Raw genomic sequence first — 20,750 nt, 5'->3', positions numbered from 1 at the left:
GGAACTTAGAGTTGGAGGGCAGTGGGAACCCGGCAAGGGCGTTAAGCCGGGAGCTGCGTGACCAGGCTTGTGCTTGGAGGGACTGCAGCCTGCAGGGGTGGGTAGGGCGGGTGGGGGCGGCCCGGAGACCATGGCGGGCCCCGAGGTGTGACTCTCTGGTGGCCTGTACAAGGGGCCCGGCCCAGCTTGGGCGGCTGGGGTGGAGATGAAGGAGGGGAGGGCGGGGACAGCGGGTCGGTCTGTGGGTGGCGGGTTCTGGTCTGGGCAGCCGCGTGTAATACAGGACCGGGCGCCGGGTGGCGAGTGTCCGGCGGGCGTGGTGGATGGAGCCCACGGCTGAGGCCCCGCAGCCCCCGGGGCGGCGGGAGGGGACCTGCCCCTGCCTGTTTGTCTCTGGTCTTTCCACTTGCTTCACCGCTGTGTTCCCCCGTCTTTGAAACCTGCCTGTGCCACCCGGCTCTACCGGAAGCCACCTGACCTCACTGCATGTCCCTCCCTCCCCCGCCCTGAGCCCCACTTTGACGCATGCGCCCACGGCTACCTGGGCCGGTCCTTCCCCTCAGTTCTGGGGACTCTGCACCCCGGCCCACGGCTGTCTGGCCCCGCCCCGATCTTCCCCCTTAGCCCCTGAGTACCCACCTGGAGGGTCCGCCACCATCCTGGTCGGTCCGTTCGTTTAACTGAAATGTTTTCCTGCTGTGGAGACTGTTAGGTGAAAGTCAGGGGTGGTGGTGGTAATAAGCCCCTGTGCCTCCTCCCACCTTCTGCCGTTTGGCGCCGGGCCCCTTCCCTCCCTCTCCGCTAGATTGTTTTGAAGCAAATCTTTACGAGATGCTTGCTTGCTTATTTATTTATTTATTTATTTATTTATTTATTTATGTTTATTTTTTGAGAGCGAGCGAGCATGAGCACGAGTGGGGGAGGGGCAGAGAAAGAGAGGGAGACACAGAATCCGAAGCGGGCTCCAGCCTCCGAGCTGTCACCACAGAACCCGACGCGGGGCTCGAACCCACGATGTGTGAGATCATGACCTGAGCCGAAGTTGGGCGCTTAATCGACTAAGCCACCCAGGCACCCCTAAAAGATATTGTAAAAACAACTAGCCAAAATACAAGTATCACACCAAAAAGCCCCTGGTAACTTAAAATAACCCCTGATATCTCTGTAATACACCAGACAGTCGGTGCTCCGATTTACCAGATCCTCAGTTTTGCTTGAAATGAGCCTAAGCAGGATTTTCCCATAGTACCCATTTGCTTCCTGTGAGACGGTGGTTAGATGCGGAGGTTTGATCAGTCCCCGGTTTTGTTTGTTGGCATGACTGCGCACTTCCTTCCTGTTGAGGGTGTGCGGAGGCTGCCCAGTGCTGGCGGCTGGGCCACACCACCACTGAGGAGCCCCCACAGCCCCCCACACGATGGGGATGCAGCCACAGGGCCACTGCTTGGGCAAGAGGCAGACTTTCCCAGAAGCCCATCAGAGACCCGCTCTCCCCACCACCCCACCCCCCGCCTCACCCCCGCCCCCTGACGCACACACAAACCAGAGGAGGAGACCCAGGTCAGGTGGCAGCCCGTGCCCCGGAGGCCGGCAGCCTGGAAAAGTCCGTGTCTGACCGTGTCAGCCTCCCGTAAGTGCACCGCGGTCTCTGCCACGGAAACCAAGAGAGCGGAGTATTTCGAGGAGGTGGGTCCCGTGCCAAAGTGGTGGGACTGGGACACGGGCCGTGAATTCAGCCCCGTGGGAGGCCATGGGCAGAGGCAGCAGCAACGGGGGCAGGAGTCGGAATGAAACGGGTTGAGGAGTGAGTGTAGATAACTCTTACAACAAGCGTGGCTGGTTGGGAGGAGAAAGGGCCCGGCTCTGTTTAGGGTCGTTTTTCTCCACCGTGGGGACAGGTGAGTGTGTAGGTGCTGATGGTTGGGCACCGCAGGGAGTTTGAAGAGTTCGGAGAGAGAAGAGGTAGCAGCCGGAGAGGGTCTTCTGGAGAGTGGGAGAGATCCGGTCCAGAGTGCACAGGTGGGCGTTACGATGGCACGTGTGCTGTGGTCGGAAGGAGGAGGAAGGGCCACCTGAACGCGGGTCCTTCATAGGCTCCCCCGAGAGGAGTCAGCAGTTCTCTGGTGTGGCTGGTTTGCTGAGGAGCCAGAGGAGGAGGTGAGGCGGGAGGGAGGAGGCCTGCTGGGGCAGGGGTGGCACCCGGGCGCCAGTGGTGCAGAGGGCCGTGGGCTCGGGGGCGTGCAGCCGTCGGCACCATCCAGGGGCACGGCCGGGACTGAAGCACCGACAGGGCAGGGGAGTCGCAGGGTGGGGGTGCTGTGACCATAATCCCGATTGGAGCCCCGGGCGAAGCTGAGGGAGCGCATTGGTGGAGGATCCCAGCCGGTGGGTGACGAAGGGTCAGGGGTCAGATGGGCGGCCACTGGGGTCACACATCCAGGTCAGCAGAACTCGGACCCGTGGAGGTTTGGTCAGATTCCTAGAATTGCCCCCATGTGGGCCTTGCTCTGCCCACTCACCCCTGCCCAGTGGCCGAACTGCTCATTTATGACCACTTAGCTCCACGCGGCTCTGGCGGGAGGCAGGACCACCTGCCCCGTGGCGCTGCCCTGTTTCGCGCCTTGTGGCTGCCGCGTGTCCGTATTTTCCAGCTTTCAATGGTGGTAGATTTTTTCCTGGCCTTTTAATTAAAAGTGCATCTAAGGGCACCTGGGTGGCTCAGTCGGTTGAGCATCTGACTTCGGCTCACGTCATGGTCTCATGGTTCGTGGGTTCGAGCCCCACGTCGGGCTCTGTGCTGACAGCTCGGAGCCCGGAGCCTGTTTCGGATTCTGTGTCTCCCTCTCTGTCTGCTCCTACCCCGCTCATGCTCTCTCTCTCAAAAATAAATAAAGATTAAAAAAAGTTTTTTAAGTGCATCTAAGTAACATATTTTTAAAACAACATTTGATTGATGAAGGAACAGAACTAAAAGCTGCTCTGAAGGATTCAGTCTGTTATTTTCTTTGGGGTCTTTCTGGCGTCTCCTTTTCTATCCTAGTATTAGAATAAAGTACCTTGGGGCGCCTGGGTGGCGCAGTCGGTTAAGCGTCCGACTTCAGCCAGGTCACGATCTCGCGGTCCGTGAGTTCGAGCCCCGCGTCAGGCTCTGGGCTGATGGCTCGGAGCCTGTTTCCGATTCTGTGTCTCCCTCTCTCTCTGCCCCTCCCCCGTTCATGCTCTGTCTCTCTCTGTCCCAACAATAAATAAAAAACGTTGAAAAAAAATAAATAAATAAAAAAATAAAAAAAGAATAAAGTACCTTAACAGCACACTTGCTAGGGTGGGTCCCCGGACTACAGCGTTGACAGAGGCGTGGGTACTGAATGCATTAGACGAGCGTCCCTGGGTGTGACCAGACAGGTGGGTCCAGACTGAAAGGACCCATTGCCCCGCTTGGTCTCAGCCCCAAAGGTTCCCACTGTTAACAGTTTGAAGAGAACTTTCCGGGTCTCTATGACTTTACCTACCTCTGTATGTATGAGAATACGTGCTTCTAGGGCTTTTTATGGGGTTCTTTTGTTTTTTAAGTAAGCTTTAGGCCTGACGTGGGGCTTGAAGTCAATGACCCCGAGAGCAAGAGTCTCATGCTCTACTGACCCCATGTGGTTCTGTTTTATAGTTGGTTTTAACATAAATGATAGTAGGATATTTTCCTTTAACAGTGTATGCAGATCTTTCATGATTTTTAACAGCCTCACAGTGTTCTAGAATTCGGATGTATCCCAGTTTATTGAACCATTCCCCTGCTGATGGACAGTTCCTATCGTCTGCCGTTGTAATATTCTTGTACTTCCTTCTGCTCGGGGTCTTTCTAATGACACTAACAGGGATCTGGGACACCCTCTGCTGGCAGTGGCACCCCAGGTTCTGTGTTGGAAAGCCGGGACCCCTTCCACACTGTACAGTATTGTAGCGTCCCCATGTTGGAGCCCCCGGGGCCCGTGGGGTGGGCTGGGAGGTGGAGGTCTGTGCACGTTGGCCGCTTGCTCGCTTCCACACGTTTCTGTCGTGGTCTAGCTTGACCACTCAGAGACACACCTGGCCTAATACGTTTATCGTAAACGTGATCCTGAAAATATTTTTCTAATAAAACATAAGGCTAAAATGCCCTTAGCCTTCTTGGTTTCCTTGAGAGACTCCTGGTTCCTGCTGAATTTTAGACCCTCAGCCCAGTCTGCTCTCCCAGGCAGGAGTGGTTTTCCCTCTCCTTCCCAGGCCTTCCCATCCCTTCCCAGGCCTCCTGGATGCCTCCTTGTGGGTTAATATTTCTTGATTTGGAAAAAGTTGCTAACGACACAGAAGAATGTATCTTTTGATTTAAGATGATTCCATGGAAGGGTATTGAAGTGACTTTGTCATGAGCTTGTCTCTGGCTTTATGGTGAGTTAGACGCAAAGTGGCTTTACGGTTCAGCGTCTTGCCGTTTGCGTTTCTCCTCACAGTGGATTAGATGCTGTGTGGTCACTGTCTCCTGAACTGCTGTGTCAGGCGTGGAGTCTACTGTAAATGCATTCTGATTTTCAGTGATCTTGACACAGGTCCGCATAGTGGAGTTCTTATGAGCGTGTCCTGAAGCAGTTCTTAGGGCCAGCTCTGGAGTGACATATCTGGGCGCCTGGGGATTTATTTCACAGAGGGTGTGGCCAGAGCGTCTGTGGTGACTTCGGCTTTGTAGAAAAGTCATCACGCAGTCATGGCTGTTTTTCAGAATTTGCACTGGAGTGTTATGTGTCCTGTTGATTATTCAGTTTGTTTCAGCAACTTCCGTCAGCGTTATTTTCCTCTGACGAGTTTTTTTTCCTTCTAGTTCGAGTTATTCGTCTGATGCTCTGACTTTTGAGACTGAGCACAGATTGGACCCTGTGTTCGATTCTCCAAGAATGTCCCGCCGCGGTTTGCGCCTGGTCACCACCACCTGCGCCACTGAGGACGGCCAGGCTGGGGACGCTTACTCCTGTGCCAGTAGCACTGCCTCCCTGAAGGACAGAGCGGCCCGGTAAGCACTGTCTTCCTCGTTACCGCACACGCTCTAACAACATGAAAACAAACGTACCAGCTTTTTGGTCTGTAAAACCACACTCTTGCACTTAAGTACACACAGCAGACTCACACTGTCGTCGCTGTGCTACGGTGAGGACTGAACCTAATTCTGGACCATGTGGCCTGTCTGGCGTGGACGGTCTCGTGCAGGCCACGGTTTCCAGTTTTGCGTTTGCACTCAGACTCGGGCAGGGGCGCGGACACCCTGGAACATGCGCGGTGCCCGTCCACACGGCCGGCCTCGTAGCGGGAGCCAAATGCGGCTGTCCTCTGCTGTCATCCGAGGGGTGCCTTCCGACGATTGCGTGGCACTGTGGCCACCGTGGATGAGCTCTGCATTGTTAACGGCCATGTCTGTGTGTTAAAGTCTGTGTGAAGTAACAGATGCATCATGACGGCCAGCCGTTGACTGCGTTCACTCGATTCCTGAGCTTTGCACGTGCCCACCACCACGCGCATGGCCAAGAAGAAGCAGAGTGCACGATCTTTGTGCCATTTAAAGATCGTGTTCTGTGGCTCACGTAAGAATGATGAGTCTCCGATGGAAATGGTCGTCTTTCACTCAGGAATGGGGTGGTTGTGTTAGAAGAGGCGGTGAAAGGCCAGCTTGAAGCCAGGTGCCCTGCCAAGGTTCCCACGTGCCTCACACTCACTGTGGGTTGGTTAGAGGATGGGCCCGCGGTTCGGCGGGCTCATGAGCGGTCGTGAGCGCACCTGAGGGCTCCGGTTGGCTCCACGGGCGAGACGGGGCCTCAGCTGCCTGGCCTCGGCCCGCCTGTTTCTCTGCTGCCGGGCGACGCCACGATCGGTTTCCTGATGTGCTGTGTTCATGTGCAGACTTGTGTTCCTGTCCCCCCGCTGCTCGTTCCTTTGAGGAGGGAGGTCCTCTCCCTGCCCCAGCTCGGTGCTTGGGGCTTTGTTGTCTGTGCCAAACAGGAGGACAGAAATGAGGCTACAGCCTTTCCTCGCTGTCCTTAATGCAGGGCCGGCTTCACCGGGGACCCCGAAATAGTGCAGGATGTGCGTGTCTGTGCACACATTTGTTCTAAAAAGCAGAAGGGTTAACTTTATACGTCATAATTTTTGTCGTTAAGTCATTTTATTAGATTATTTTAAGTTTTAATCACTTTGGGGTCATTGGGCCTAGAATACTCTGAAAACTGTCCTGTATGTACAATTTTAGAAGCAGCTCTGGGACCCTGGCTCAAGGATTCCTGTTGCAGGTTAATAAGCGTTTCATTACAGCAGAGAAGACATAAGGAAACGTTGCCTTAAAAATACTACGTTCTTAAAGATTTTGTATCGGTAAAATACAATCGTTTTGTATTTCTGAGAAGTCTGTCAACTTGTCCCTTGTGTTCCTGTCTTCTTAGAACTGCAAAGCAGCGCAGAAGTGCAAGCAAGCCGGCTTTTAGTGTCCACCACGCCTCCAGGCAGGTCGTGTCCTCGGCCGTGGGCCAGGGCGGCGCCGGCTCGCTGTCAGGTGCGGCCTGTGTGCGGCCTTCTGTGCTGGATGAGTCTCTGATCCGTGAGCAAACCAAAGTGGACCACTTCTGGGGTGAGTTACTGTTGGGTTCTCAGGTTGTCTTGGGGAGGAGGGAAGTCCCGGGCCAGGTTGTCCCTCTGCCCCATATAGGGTGGGAGGAGCTCCCAGAAGATGCAAGGCATTCCTCCAGACTCAAATACAGAATGCGGGCGGCAGCTTCCCTCTGCCGCTTCTGCTGGCCGCGCGCACGTGGAATCGTCTGTCGTGACGTGGAAGCTGAAGCAGTCTGGTAGTAGCCTGAGCACTCTCCTGCTAAGGGCATTACTTGTGTAGGCTGGCTGAGTACAGTTGTCACAGAGGTTCACCGGTGCGGTTTCAGGTTCAGACGGCTCTGAGCAGCCAGGCAGACACGGTATTTTCGAGTCACCGGGAAGCAGTCCCCGTGGATGTCTTGACACTAGAAAGCAGCGTGGGCTCGTGAGCCCTCTTGACTTTAGGCAGCAACGGTGTGACCTGGTCCTTGCTGCTGACAGTGTGATGGCCACGGGGAGCCGCAGCTTTCAGAGGGACGTGGCTGCTTGCCTGTGTCCACTGGATGTTCACGGCGGCCCTTTTGAGAAGATAAGGAGACCCAGATTAGCTCCCAAAATGTTGTGTGCTAATTCAGGCAAGCCTGGGGGTTGGCCCTCAGCTGGCGAGGGTAGCTCGTAGGCAGCAGAGGGGGTGGACGCCACCGGTGAGGTTTCTGCCTGCCGGTGCTTGAGGGCGCACGTTCTTCTCCCCTGATCCCTCCTCCGTGTCCGCCCTTGGGGTCCGCAGGTGTGCGTGTACAGGTGTGTGTTGTCTGCAAAGATGTGCTTTCTCCTGGCACCGAGAGATGGCGTCTGCATATGTCTGGAGGAGTTTCTGTTAGTTGTAGGCGTTTCAGGAAGTGAATCTTGGCCGTTGCCAAAATGCCGACATATTAACCATTGTAACCTTTACTTTTTGTGTGTGTGGGTTTTGTTCTGATAATTTGAGCTCATGAGCAGACACGCGTATGTGTGTGTGTTTTAGGTCTTGACGATGACGGAGATCTCAAAGGTAATTATTTCAGTTCTTTTTTTAAATACACTTTTCAAGATGAAAGTTTTTGTAGGTATCTGCAGGTTGTGATAAACAGGTTCCCTCTACTTTCTGAAAACTTCAGGGGGAAATAAAGCTGCCGCTCAGGGAAATGGGGATCTGGCAGCAGAAACTTTCAGGAGCAACGGCTACACCTGCAGAGACTGCATCCTGCTCTCTGAGCGCAAGGACACGCTCACGGCACGCTCCACTGCCCACGGACTGTCGTCGCGAACATACTCGAGGGACGAGAGTCAGAAACGTGAGTCTGTCTCTCTCAAAGGTTAGAAAGAGATTGCATGTCCAGATATTTTCTTTTAACGTATACATACGTAACCCTACTTTTGTAGGCCTTTTAGCATCCATCCGCACTACTTTCTGTCATTGACTTGAATTCAAAACTGTGTGATAAAAGTTTAAGAAATGCGCCCAAGGGGCGCCTGGGTGGCTCAGTCGGTTGGGCTTCTGACTTCGGCTCAGGTCATGATCTTGCGGTTCGTGAGTTCAGGGCCCGCGTTGGGCTCTGTGCTGACAACTCGGAGCCTGGAGCCTGCTTCAGATTCTGTCTCTGTCTCTCTGCCCCTCCCCTACTCGCTCTCTGTCTCTCTGTTTCTCTCTCAAATATAAATAAAATAAAATAAAATAAATAAAACATAAAAAAAAATTAAAAAAAAAAGAAACGCGCCCCAAATTAGCTTTGTTCTTCCTTGTCCTCTTTGAATAAATTCATTTTCTGTGGCTTGTAGTTTTATACCCAGGAGTGCGTGAAGTTCTGTGAATTTGAACTTCGGGTGAGCAAAGAAGAGTCCTTCCCTGAAACCGTAGTGGCGCCATGCGGCCACTTTATTTTCCCACGAGATCATAGGCGTTCCCACGTATGGCGGGAACAGCTTCGTGGTGGTGCTTTGGCCTCGACGGCCGCAGGGGCTTATGTGCAGGAGATGAGCAAAGTGTGTTCTGTGCTGTTACTTCCGCTCCAGGGACGGTTCGGCTGGAACACGGGGCGGGGGCAGTCGTTGGGGGAGGCCCTCGCGGGAGGCAGTGGCCCTTCGCCCGGTGGAGGTGGGCCCCGTTCTGAGTCCCGGCTGCGCCCGCTCCAACAAGGAGGTCCTCGGAGGCGGCCCTGGAGGCGCTCGGCTGCCTCTCAGAACTGCCAGGGCTGCGTGGCTTTTCCAGGCGGGCCTGCGGGCTTCCTCCTGGCCCGGCACTCCCGGCTCTACTCTTGGCCCGGGTCCCTGAGGGGAGCGTGGCTGCAGATCCCCGGCCAGCTTCCGTCCGTGACTCCTGCCCCGTGATTCCCGCTCACCTCCAGCATGGAGAGGCCAGGGAGCCATGGCCTTGTTCCCGAGCTTTCGGCCACTCCTCTGTTTAATGCAAGCGCCCACATGCTGGGCCGGACTCGAGGTCCTCCTCGGGAGGACAGGGCAGGGCCAGTGGCCAGGAGGGTGACCCGTCATTTGTGTCTCGCCATGTTCCCGGCTGTGCCCCGCATGTAAGGGCACGCAGTACTTTTCAGATGATTGTTTTGAGGTAATGAAGGATGGTCCCAGGACTGAGAGTTATTCCCATTTTAGCGTCTTACCCTGTGGCTCGAGTTTCTGGTTTTGTCTACTGTAGGTCATCGACACTGTTGGCTCTAACCTAGCAGAATAGGTCGAAGGGGAGGGGGCGGGGCCGAACGGACACGAGGATTCCGTTCCTGGCCCTTCCGGGTTGTGGAGCCAGTGTCACGGGGCGCTCTCCGCCCCTGGTGCTCTGGCCTGCGCCGCAGCCCCCTGCAGCGTGGCCATGCATGTCTTCTAGACCGGCGCACCAGGCATTAGCTTAGGAAGTTCGCTGGGAAGGGACGGGGCTAGCACCTGGACCCGGGTATCGTGCCTCCAGGGCGCTGTCCCCGAGATGCCACGCCACTTCCTGTGGGCTCACCATCGGGGGGGAAAGCCCGGCACTTGACTGAACTCTGTGTCACCATCAAAGATGCTGTGTGTGTGGCTACATTGAGGCTGCATTTTGAAGCCCGCTGTCACCCACCAAGTGGAACACAACGTCGTTCTTCAAGTGGAAGTGCGTTCCACAGCCATCGCCTGGTGCAGCGATGGTGCTTACATACTAGTGGGGGTGGCCCCTCCCTCGTAGCATAGTGGAGGTCACGTGTGTCTATTACCCACAGCCACCTGTCCTCATCCTGACCCTGTAGGTAGGGGCCAGCGGCCCGAGCTCCGCTCGGATGGAGGAGCCAGTGCGGGTCTGGTAGTCGCCGCGGGGAGTCCCTCGCACTTTCTCATTGAGTTGGTCTTGAATGTTTTTGTCGAGAAAACACATTTTTATTTGCTTTGGGCTTCTGTGTTTATCACCTGCCTTGTTCTTTTAAATTAGAACAGTGATCATATGACCAACACTAATTTACTACTCTTACAAACGTCTACTTCTCATTATTTGGGCAAAGTGTCTATCGAAGAACATTTGGAAACCACAGAGATGCACAAGGAGAATTACAGTCTCCTGGACCCTTCCACCCAGAGCTAACCCCGCTACACGGTGGGGCCAGCAGGCTTCTCCCTTGATCGCCCGGTCCAGACCACGCTGCGTGAATTAACCCCACACTTGTTTTGTGTCAGTATTTTTGTTTTTAATTATGTTCTTGTTGTAAAACTTTGGAATGGTACGGCTAAAATAAGTTCCTTTCCCTTTTCCTTGTTCCTCCTCCACCCCCTCTGGTCTCCCTTCTAGAAGGAGCTGGTGCTGAGAGGAATAGATCATGGGGGATTCTTTTGCTTTTAAAAATGAGGTAAGGGGCGCCTGGGTGGCGCAGTCGGTTAAGCGTCCGACTTCAGCCAGGTCACGATCTCGCGGTCCGTGAGTTCGAGCCCCGCGTCAGGCTCTGGGCTGATGGCTCGGAGCCTGTTTCCGATTCTGTGTCTCCCTCTCTCTCTGCCCCTCCCCCGTTCATGCTCTGTCTCTCTCTGTCCCAAAAATAAATAAAAAACATTTAAAAAAAAAAAAATTAAAAAAAAAAATGAGGTAAAATGCACATAACATCAAAAATTAACCAGTAACTATTTTACAGTTGACGATTAAATGGCATTTTTTAGTACATTCACAATGTTGTGCAACTCCCACCTAAATTTTGCTTTTTTGTACCTATGGAATTACGTGCTCTGTTTTGTCTTAAATGCACGCGTATGGCTGTGCATCTTTCTTCATTTTATGTGCCAAGTGAGAGCGACTTGATTTCTGACAGCTCTGTGATACTAGGTGCACGTGCCAAATTCTAGTTCATCAGTTTCGTATCCAGACGGACATTCAGGTTTTTCTGTTTGTATCCCTTTAAAAGCAGCGTTCATCGGGTGTGTCTCCTTCTGCGTACCTATGTGTGTACGTGGGCAGATCCTTCCGTGCGGTGGAAAAACCAGAACGGGTGCGTTCGAGGCCGCAGAGCCACGTGGGTTCTGAGGACTGGACCTTTTGAGGTTCGGGTGAAGTACACCCTTGATGTGGTTCACATCAAAAAGGCTTTACATTTAAAAGGCTCGGACGTCTTTCCTTTGGGACATCCAGCCGTCATCTCCAGAGCAGGGTACTGATGGGGTGCGTGCAGAGGGCCAGACTGGAGTCCTCTTAGGAAGCTGGGAGCTTGGGAGGAGCCTAGCGCCCGAAGGGCCTTCCTGGGCCTCAGGCTGACCTGAGTCCTTCCTGTGTTCCCAGGGAAGCACCCAGGGGATCTGGAAACAGACTCTTCTGTAGTCTCTGTCTTGCCTAAGGCAACGCATAAAGCCCCCAACAAAAGGTAGAAGTTAAAGATAGGTCACTGTTCTGAAAAATTGTCACTTGTCGTGGTGGCTTACAGCAGAATTTTGCTTATTGGACCAGCCTCAGGCTCTAGAGAAAGAAGGACTTAAATGCCTGCTTCCTTTGGGTGAGTGCAGCAGAGCCACCAGGTGGGGTGTGGCTGTCACCAAGCGAGCAGATGCAGTGTAGACACAGCTGTGGCGGGCCAGCTGCAGGCGCCGTCCCTGAGCTGGGCAGCTGAGACATGAGGGCTGGACCCTAAGTCAGGAGAAGCCTCTGTCCTGAAGATGCCGCAGTTAGCAATTAAGTAGTTAAAACCCGTTTCCACTTGCACTTCCTACATTGATGTCACTCTGGGAAGAAAATGGTTTTGTGCAGTTTCGGGTTAAAATTTTTTTTTTAACGTGTACTCATTTTTGAGAGAGACAGAATGCGAGTGGGTTAGGGGCAGAGAGGGAGGGAGACACAGAATCAGAAGCAGGCTCCAGGCTCTGAGCGGTCAGCACAGAGCCCGACGCAGGGCTCGAACTCACGAGCTGTGAGATCATGACCTGAGCCAAAGTCGGATGCTCAACCGACTGAGCCACCCAGGCGCGCCCCCATGTGCAGTTTCAGTTTAAATAGATTCTCCAGGGGCACCTGGGTGGCTCAGTCGGTTAAGCGGCCGACTTTGGCTCAGGTCATGATCTCACGGTCCATGAGTTCGAGCCCCGCGTCGGGCTCTGTGCTGACCGCTCAGAGCCTGGAGCCTGTTTCAGATTCTGTGTCTCCTTGTCTCTCTGCCCCTCCCCTGTTCATGCTCTGTCTCTCTCTGTCTCAAAAATAAATAAATGTTAAAAAAAAATTTTTTTTTTAAATAAATAAATAAAAATAAATAAATAGATTCTCCAGTTGACTTCCCAGAGACTGACCCGCACTGTTTTCCCAGGACGGCAGCATGCGGGTCCCCGCCCCGTGTACTCTCGCCAGGGCTCCGTTTTTCCTTTTAAACTTCTGCCAACTTGGTGGGTAAAAAATGGAGTTTCAGTGTTTTTGATTATCAGGGAACCAGACCACGTATTACCTCTCAATAAGTTTTTTCTCTTTGTACGGAGCTTTGTAGCCAGTTTTCACTGGACCGTAGAACAGGAGAGTGAGCAGAGTGGGGACCGACCACGGTCCACGGGTTCCACGGTGCTTTTGGCACCAGACTCTAGGCCACAAATGGCCTCCATAAAAAAAAAAAAAAAAACCTCATCTTATTTCTTTAAAATCACACCCACCCAGACTTCAGCAGTCCCAGCTGGTCTCCTGCCGCACGCTGGCACGAGGGCCCCTGACCGGGCGGTACGGGGACCAGTCTCAGAAGCGCTTCTGGGCAGGCCCTGGCCTTGCCACCGGGTCTCCGTGTGAGGGGAGCTGTCAGGAATGCAGAGTTCCGGCAACTGGAACTTGTAGACCATTGCCCTGCACATTTTAGGTTAATAGGATGGACACAGCAGAGATCACGTCGTATCTTCTGAAGCTCCAGGCCCTGATAAGAGAGGACCGCTGAGAACTGCTGGCTTAGTTGTTCCAGAATCTAACTGCTCCTCCCAGGCGCTCTTGCCGGTGGTTTCTGGCGCAGGCGTCTTTGCAGCTGCTGGTCGTATCTGATGGTCCTTTTGTAGGCAGGTGACAGAGTGAACTGGGCGGGCCAGAGGCCAGTTAAGGGAGGGGCTGTCGAGCAGTATCTAGATTTGGGGTGTACGTCAGCAGAATTAGGGTGCAGTTACCTCAGACTGGCTGTTTTGTGCAGGCTCGCCCGGGCCAGAGATCTGGCATCGGGCTCGCCGTTACGGGTTTGCCGTGTCCCTCTGCCTCTGTCAGGAGGTGACATGTGCCACGCGAGGCGGTGACATTTGTCGTCAGGGCTTTTCCCGAGTCCTCTCTGATGTACCTTTGAAGAGTTGGTTCTGCTCTTCCCGAGATGAATAATTTGGCTCTCTGACTTTTCAGGGGAGTAGATGTCGGCCCTGTGGGAAGAAATAACTCTGTTCACGGTTTTTCAATAGGCGGTGCCTCTTTCCACACGGATAGGATTTTGTGGCTGGCCACGGACGCTTCGTCATCCCTGTCGTCATTCTTAGCCCACCTTTTCCGAGTGGTTTTAATGAAGCTCAATTATGAATCAGGAAATTACAAATTGAAAAGTTACGAATCAAAAGATCGTGAATCAAAAAGCTATAAGTCAAAAAGCCATGAACCAAAAGGTATTTAAATAATTTTTTTCCTCCTTTTTCCACCTAATCGTGCTTTCGAGGTGGAGAAAACACCGCTTTTCCTGCGTGGCGCTTTATCCACGTTGCTCCTCTCACGCCCTTTCCGCGGACTTTCTCGTGGTGCTTTGTTCGGGTCTTCCTGGAAGGGGCTGAGGGAACTGTCTAACATGTGCTGCTTTGGTTCTGTTTTCTGAAAGCGGACCAGCGCGTAAATGTTTTTCAAGACACCTTTTAAAAAGCTAACGTACTGCACTTTCGATTCGTATTCCCTCTTTAAGGCAGAAGTAGCTTATTGGAACGGCACTTAGAATGTAGCCGTCTCCGGCCGCGTGTAAGCAGGCCCGTCCGTCTCTGTCGCCTCGGCTGTGGGTGCCCTGCTCGGCCAGGTGGGGCCCGCGAGTGTCTCCCGGGCAGCACCCCGTCGCCCCGCCTCCCCTGCGCGGCTGCGCCGTGGGCCGAGGCCCGCGTGCTTGGCCTCGCGTGCCCTCCGGCCTGAGCCCCGCCTCCGCGAGCGTCTCTGAGCCTTTTCTGCGTGTATTGCAGCTCTTTCCGGTCACTGTGGGACAGTGGATGTAGGAGGGCTTCTCAGAGAGGACGGCCGCCTCGGTGTAAACGGGGAGTCCCCGTGTAAGTATGGCCGCGCCGCGCGTGGGACGCTGGGCACCGGCGGGGGCTGCCGCGGGCGGTGGCGCGAGGCCGCGGACGCAGCCCCACGGCGCCCCGGGCGCGCGGCCCTCGCGGGGTAGCGCCGGCCGCCCCGGATTGCGTTGGCCGCGACGTGTCCGCGTGTATATTTTCCTGCATAATTGCGTTTCCTAATGTTCTCAAACTGCCATTGCTGCGCACGGTCGGGATTGACCGGGTCTGCGTGGGAGTCTGTCAAATTAACTGCTTGTCACCACCACCCACAGGCGATGACTGTGAGGGGAAGAAGCTCCTCGAAACGCACGCAGACATCCGCTTGCGGTCCTCGAGGCCAGAGAGGGTGGCGGGGGCCCTGTGGCCCGTCTTTTCTTACGCAGGTTGTCTCTCACACCTTCTGTTTTGTTCTTATCGTGTTCTTCGCAAACGCCGTGGCTCCTTGTTTGTTTGTGTTGTAAAAACGGACAGGAAGAGTACTGACTTTAGCTTGAAATACAGAGAACGTCTCTGTCGGAAAGCTCCTTTGGGACGTGTCGAGTGCAGGCCAAACGTCTGAGAAGTAACCTGCTTGAGGTGACACGACGGGTTAGAAAGGCCGGTCGTCCTCCCCTGGTGGAGCTCGGCAGGAGCCGTTGCCCCGTGCGTCGCTCCTGTGACCGCCGTGTCCTGAGCCTTGGCAGCAGGGAGGTGTACGTGCACAATTACGTGTTTTCCAACTTACGCCCGTAGGTTTCTTGCTGAAGGGGCACCTTTTTTGGACAGTTTTTTTTTTTAAGCTAAACTTCAAAAGTAATGGCCTCTTAACTGTTAATAGAACATAAAATGATAGATTAAAAACTCCTGTTCAACGATGTTTCTTTCCCTCTCAGGCATGTCGGAATTAACAGCGTCAGGAGTCAACACGCAAATGCGTATATAACTTTCAGCAGTTTTTCTGCCTTATGTGATGCGTGATGTTTGATAACCAAAGTCTGTCGTTTTAGTCTGTTATCCAGCGGCACTGCCGTTTGTCATTCCAAAATACTTTTTCACTAGAAAGCGCTAACTCGTAGAATGATCAAGTGGAGACCAAGTCTGTGGCTTTGGAGTCACCGTGGTCTCACCTAGAGCACGTTAAACTGCCGGTGTGCACAGATTTTATCTGTTAGCTCCAGCGGTGGGCGTGGGGGTAGCTGCCCACCACCCTCAGGGCTTTCTGTAGGGGAGTCTGCCTTTCCTGCGTGGGGAGGAAGCGAATGCGGCGGCGTTTCATAACTGAATTTCAGAATCTCGCTCGGACTTAAATGGTTGATCGTCTCGTCTCCTTGAGCAGAGACTCTTGACGTAACTGATCTGAGAGTCTTGGTAAAATGCATCCTAGTGGGAATTTCTTGTGCTGTAACTATGGAGAGCTGGTTTTCCGGTGTGAGTTTTGAGTGTGCCCCTCTTGCACGCACCTTGTCTATCACAGGTCACCTCTTGGTACAGATGCTGCAGAGGATTGGAGCTTCCGGACGGTTTGTGTCGAAGACACTGTTGTCGCTCCTTTGGTTGGCCGTGGTTGCTCCAGGTGGTTATTCTGGCTCTCTGTGTTAGCGCTCTCTCCAGGGTTTTGGGCAGCTAGCGCCTGCAAGAGATGACTTATCTAACCAGATGAAAGTTTCGTTTCAGGGCTACGTGCTTTGATCCTTGACATAACATGTTTCGTTCTTGGTTGCGTAGAAGTGCTAACACGCTGTGTTCTCGGGTGTGTGAGGGTGTGTGAGCGTCTTTGTTTCTCCTCTGCGCTGCTTGAGTTAACTGTAATTGAGAATGCATGAATTTGGGGTTTCCCCTTTTATCATTGTTTTGTGGCTCAGCATTCCATATTGCTTTGTGCTTATGACGTCCCTGTGTTTGACTGTATGGATATTCCTGCCGTGACGATCGGCATCTTAATGTGCACCATCCCTGATTTCATCTAAGCATACTTACGTGATATTTGTTTGCACGTTTCCTTGTGCTCTCCTTTGGCCTTCACGAAAACTGTCTGTTTAGGAATTTGATTTCCCAAAGACCATTTCTTTAGAATGTTTGGTGTTTTCTCTTTTAGGGAAGGCAGCCTCTGGAATATTCTGGTGGCTAGGGATTGGATGGTACCAGTTTGTTACTTTGATTTCTTGGCTGAATGTGTTTCTTCTTACAAGGTAAGAAAACCAGTATCATGTCAACTCAATGTTTTTTGTTTGTTTTTGAACATTTATTTATTTACTTAATTTATTTATCTAGAGAAACAGCAAAGGGGGAAGGGCAGAGAGAGAGGGAGAGAGAATCCCAAGTAGGCTCTAGGCTGTCAGCAGAGAGCCAGATGCAGGGCTCAGACTCACGAACCATGAGATCATGGTCTGAGCTAAAGTCAAGAGTCAGACGCTTAACCAACTGAGCACCCCGGGCGCCCCTCAACTGGGTGTTTTAAAGAACTGACTTTGTGGGATGCCTGGGTGGCTCAGTCAGTGAAGTGTCCGACTTCGGCTCAGGTCATGATCTCGTGGTTCGTGAGTTTGAGCCCTGCGTCAGGCTCTGTGCTGACAGCTCAGAGCCTGGAACCTGCTTCAGATTCTGTGTCTCCCTCTCTCTCTGTCCCTCCCCCATTTGCACTGTGTCTCTCTCAAAAATAAACGTTAAAAAATTTTTTATAATAAAATACTGACCTTGTGCTAATTGCAGGACATAATTTGATTTGTTGGGTTTTTTGTTTGGGTTTTATTTGTTTTTATTTTTTTTTTAATTTATTTTTTTTTACTGTTTATTTATTTTTGACAGAGAGCATGAGTTGGGGAGGGGCAGAGAGAGAGAGGGAGACACAGAATCCGGAGTAGGTTCCAGGCTCTGAGCTGTCAGCACAGAGCCCGATGCGGGGCTCGAACTCACAGACCGCAAGATCATGACTTGAGCCTAAGTCGGACAGTCAACCGACTGCGCCACCCAGGCGCCCCTCTTTTGTTTATTTTTTTAATGTTTATTCATGACCTGAGCCTAAGTCAGACGCTTAACTGACTGAGGCCCCCAGGCACCCCTGATTTGATGTTTTATAATGATTTATGTTCTATTTACATTTTTATAGTTCAGTATATTAATGTCTTGCCTATTTTATATCACTTTATTTTTATTTCTTAATTTTTGAGGGAGAGACGGCACACGCACGTGTGCACATGCCTTTGAGGGGGAAAGGGGCGGAGGGAGAGGATCCTAAGTAGGATCCTGATGCAGGGCTTGGTCTCCCAACTGTGAGATGATAATCTGAGCTGGAATCCAGAGTTGGATGCTTAACCCACTGAGCCGTCCGGGCACCCCTGTGTCACCTAATAGTTTACAAAGTGCTTTCATGTTTTTATTTAATCTTTCAGACCACTTCTGTGAGAAAGGAAAGGCACTGTCATTCTTAGAGTACAGGGGTGACCCAGATCGGGAGGGGGATGGTCAGGACCGGGAGCCAGACCGGGCAGTTCCCCCGGCTCCCAGTGACCTTAGTGTGGCTAGTGACCAAAGCTCTTTAGTGCCCTGCGTGGCACCTTGCATGTCAAGAGTTAGTGAACATAGTCGATGGTTAATATGGGCCAGGAGACATCAGTTTATGGACAGGCTCCCCTGTAGGCGCCGAGGGGGTGCCTGGCTGGCTCAGTCGGGGAGTCTGTGACGCTGGAGCTCTGGGTTATGTGTCCGAGCCCCACGTCAGGTGTGGAGCCTACTTTGCAAACAGACGGACAGCTGTAACTGCATTTCTCATACTGTCGACTTTCATTTTGAAGTAAGAGTGGGGTTATTTGGTATAAAATTACGCAGAGAGGTAAAATGGAATGGCGATCCTGCCCTTTCTTTTTCCCAAGGTAATATTTTTCTTTTTATTCCTAGGTGCCTTCGAAACATTTGCAAGTTTTTAATCTTGTTCATTCCATTATTACTTTTACTAGGTAAGTAGAATTCGACCTACTCACCTCAGATGATTAACGGATACACGTAAAGGTGAAAGGAGGGAAAGAGGTGCGGACCTCAGGGCACGTGGTGCAGAGCGTTGTCTGTACATACACGTGCAGCTGGTCCCTCTCCTCTTCTAGGTGCAGGTCTGTCCCTGTGGGGCCAGGGACACTTCCTGTCAGGCCTTCGTGTGTTCAACTGGACACGTGCGCACGGAACCCAGAGGGCGGACGTCCCTGAGGGCACCTTCACACCTGAAGCCCCTCATCTGAGCCCGCCGCCAGAGGTAGCCACCCAGGAAGCCCCCTTCTCCGGCCTTCCCCATCCGTAGTCCTCACAGTAGGTTTTCGTACTGCTGGGAACAGGTGCCCTGCCCTGTGTTAGAAAGTATGTTTAAACACCAGATAGGCAAGGCTTAAGACTTGCTCCTTAAGTGTTCGGAGATAGTTTGGGTGATGCCTATTTAAATTTTCTCATTCCGTTAATTTTAATTAAAAAAAAAAAAAAAAACGTGTACTACTTTGGAAAATACAGAGCGTATGAAGAAGAAAATACAACCCCCCCATGTCTGCCACGTGGGGAAAATCCCTGACGACGGCCATCGTCACGTTGTGTATCCGTAGCGTTTAGGGGACCTTTCACTGCAGTGTTTGGTTTGTGCTTTTGACTTAAAACTGCACTTCAGATTATTTGACGCCAGACGTAGTTCCCCATTTGTGTCGAGGTTGGAACTTGCTGTCCCTGTTGTAGGGCGGCGGCGAGGCTTTCTCCCGGCGTCCGGTGAGCGAGGTGGAAAGGCAGGTGGCCTCGTTGTCTGGGCAGTGTCACGGCCACGACGAGAAGCTCCGAGAGCTGGCAGCTGTGCTTCGGAGACTGCAGGCGCGGGTGGACCAGATGGACGGAGACGGCGGCGGGACCCTGTCCCCGGTTAGAAGAGCGGTGGGGCGGCCTTCAGGGGCCACACGTGCTGGCGGACTGTCGGGCTCTGAGGTCGTGCCCAGCAGTTCCCCAGGGTCTGTTCTCTTCGTGGGGATGAAGAGTGGGAGAGGCACGGAGGGGACAGGTGGCCGTGCCAATCGGTCGTTGGGAGCCGTGTGCTGTCCCGTGACTGGGAGCTCCGGCGGGCAGCGCGGAGATCTCGTGCCCGGGTACCCCGCTCTGCAGGTGGCTCCTGGCCTGCGTTTTAATCTGAAAATGGCCTGTCACAATTCAGTGACGTTTCATCTCAGTAGGGATTTGCTTTGCACTTCCTGTCAACACTGATTTGAAAAGTTCAAGTCTGATGTAAAATGTCTCGAGGTCATCAAGCGGTTAAGAGTAGCTGCTTCTCTGTCCGGAACCCTGAAGAGAGTCTTGTTTATTTGGTATATTCTCAAGGAGAGACCTGTCAGTCCACTCTCCCCACGGCTGATGTTTATTTTCTTAGGTTCCAACATGTGTGTTTATTCAGTGTTTAGATACTTTGGATTGAAATCTTTCAAATACGGGTTGCCCCTTGCCCTAACAACCTGCTGTTCCCTCACGTCTCTGGTCTCGACCAAGAGCCCCCTCCCCACTCAGCACCAGAGTCAAGGCGTGAGCCCATCTCCCCTCCCTCACTGGTGCCGCTGGCCTCCAGCCTGGGCACCCCCAAGGCCCTGCGCAGAACCTGGTCCTGCCGTGTCCCTGGGCAAGCCTGCCTCTTGTCTCTAAGTGCCAGCACCCCCACACTTGGCCTCGGGGGAGCACTGCCCACCCCATGGCCCCGCCCACCACCTTCCCCACCCACCTTTCAAGTCACTGTCTTCTCACACCTGATGGGGACCAAAAGGAATGTTAGTGGAGTGAATGACCCTTTTCTCAACTCTGGTTTGGCCTGAGGAACATCACTAGTTTTCATTGTGATGTGTTGATAGCATGGGAGGACGCTCAGGTGACAGGGCACAGTTTGCACCTTCTCTGCACGGCCCCCGCTTGCCCCCAGCGTGCCCCCCACCTTGCCCACCGCTTGTCCCCCCGCTTGTTCCCGGCTTACCCCCGCTTGCCACCAGTGTGCCCCCCAGCTTGTCCCCAACTTGCCCCCAGCTTATCTCCTGCTTGCCCCCCAGCTTGCCCCCAGCTTGTTCCCCAGCTTGTCCCCACTTGCCCCCAGCGTGCTCCCCAGCTTGTCCCCAACTTGCCCCCAGCTTATCCCCTGCTTGTCCCCGCTTGCCCCCTGCCAGTCCCCAACTTGCCCCCCAGCTTATCCCCCGCTTGCCCCAGCTTGTCCCCCGTTTGCCCACAGCGTGCCCCCCGCTTGTCCCCTGCTTGTCCCCTGCTTGCCCCCAGCTTGTCCCTTGCTTGACCCCCAGCTTGTCCCTGCTTGTCCCCCACCTTGCCCCCCATTTGTCCCCCGCTTGCCCCCAGCATGCCCCCCAGCTTGCCCCCGCTTGCCCACGGCGCACCCCCCAGCTTGTCCCCCAGTGTGTCTCCCACTTGCCCCCCACTTGTCCCCA

At 53.4% G+C, this 20,750-nt stretch overlaps 1 protein-coding gene across 15 annotated transcripts in view; it reads left to right on the top strand.

Moving 5' to 3' along the window:
* Positions 1–20,750, top strand: part of SUN1 (Sad1 and UNC84 domain containing 1) — a 54,490-nt gene that overhangs the window by 18,230 nt on the left and 15,510 nt on the right. For 7 of the 15 annotated variants that reach the window (XM_049639016.1, XM_049639017.1, XM_049639015.1 and 4 more), the window contains 12 exons: positions 4,850–5,038; positions 6,456–6,640; positions 7,625–7,651; positions 7,758–7,934; positions 13,495–13,692; positions 14,245–14,328; positions 14,613–14,723; positions 15,794–15,892; positions 16,415–16,508; positions 18,214–18,272; positions 18,417–18,562; positions 19,027–19,203. In XM_049639016.1, the coding sequence (XP_049494973.1) occupies positions 4,850–5,038; positions 6,456–6,640; positions 7,625–7,651; positions 7,758–7,934; positions 13,495–13,692; positions 14,245–14,328; positions 14,613–14,723; positions 15,794–15,892; positions 16,415–16,508; positions 18,214–18,272; positions 18,417–18,562; positions 19,027–19,203 (1,546 nt within the window). Of the gene's footprint in view, positions 1–4,849; positions 5,039–6,455; positions 6,641–7,624; positions 7,652–7,757; positions 8,041–13,494; positions 13,693–14,244; positions 14,329–14,612; positions 14,724–15,793; positions 15,893–16,414; positions 16,509–18,213; positions 18,273–18,416; positions 18,563–19,026; positions 19,204–20,750 lie in introns of those variants that run through there. The other 8 variants (XM_049639022.1, XM_049639019.1, XM_049639020.1 and 5 more) reach the window with 8 other exon arrangements.

Source organism: Panthera uncia, chromosome E3 (genome assembly GCF_023721935.1).
Source record: "Panthera uncia isolate 11264 chromosome E3, Puncia_PCG_1.0, whole genome shotgun sequence".
Classification (NCBI taxonomy): domain Eukaryota; kingdom Metazoa; phylum Chordata; class Mammalia; order Carnivora; family Felidae; genus Panthera; species Panthera uncia.
This window is presented reverse-complemented; position numbering and strand designations above follow the sequence as displayed.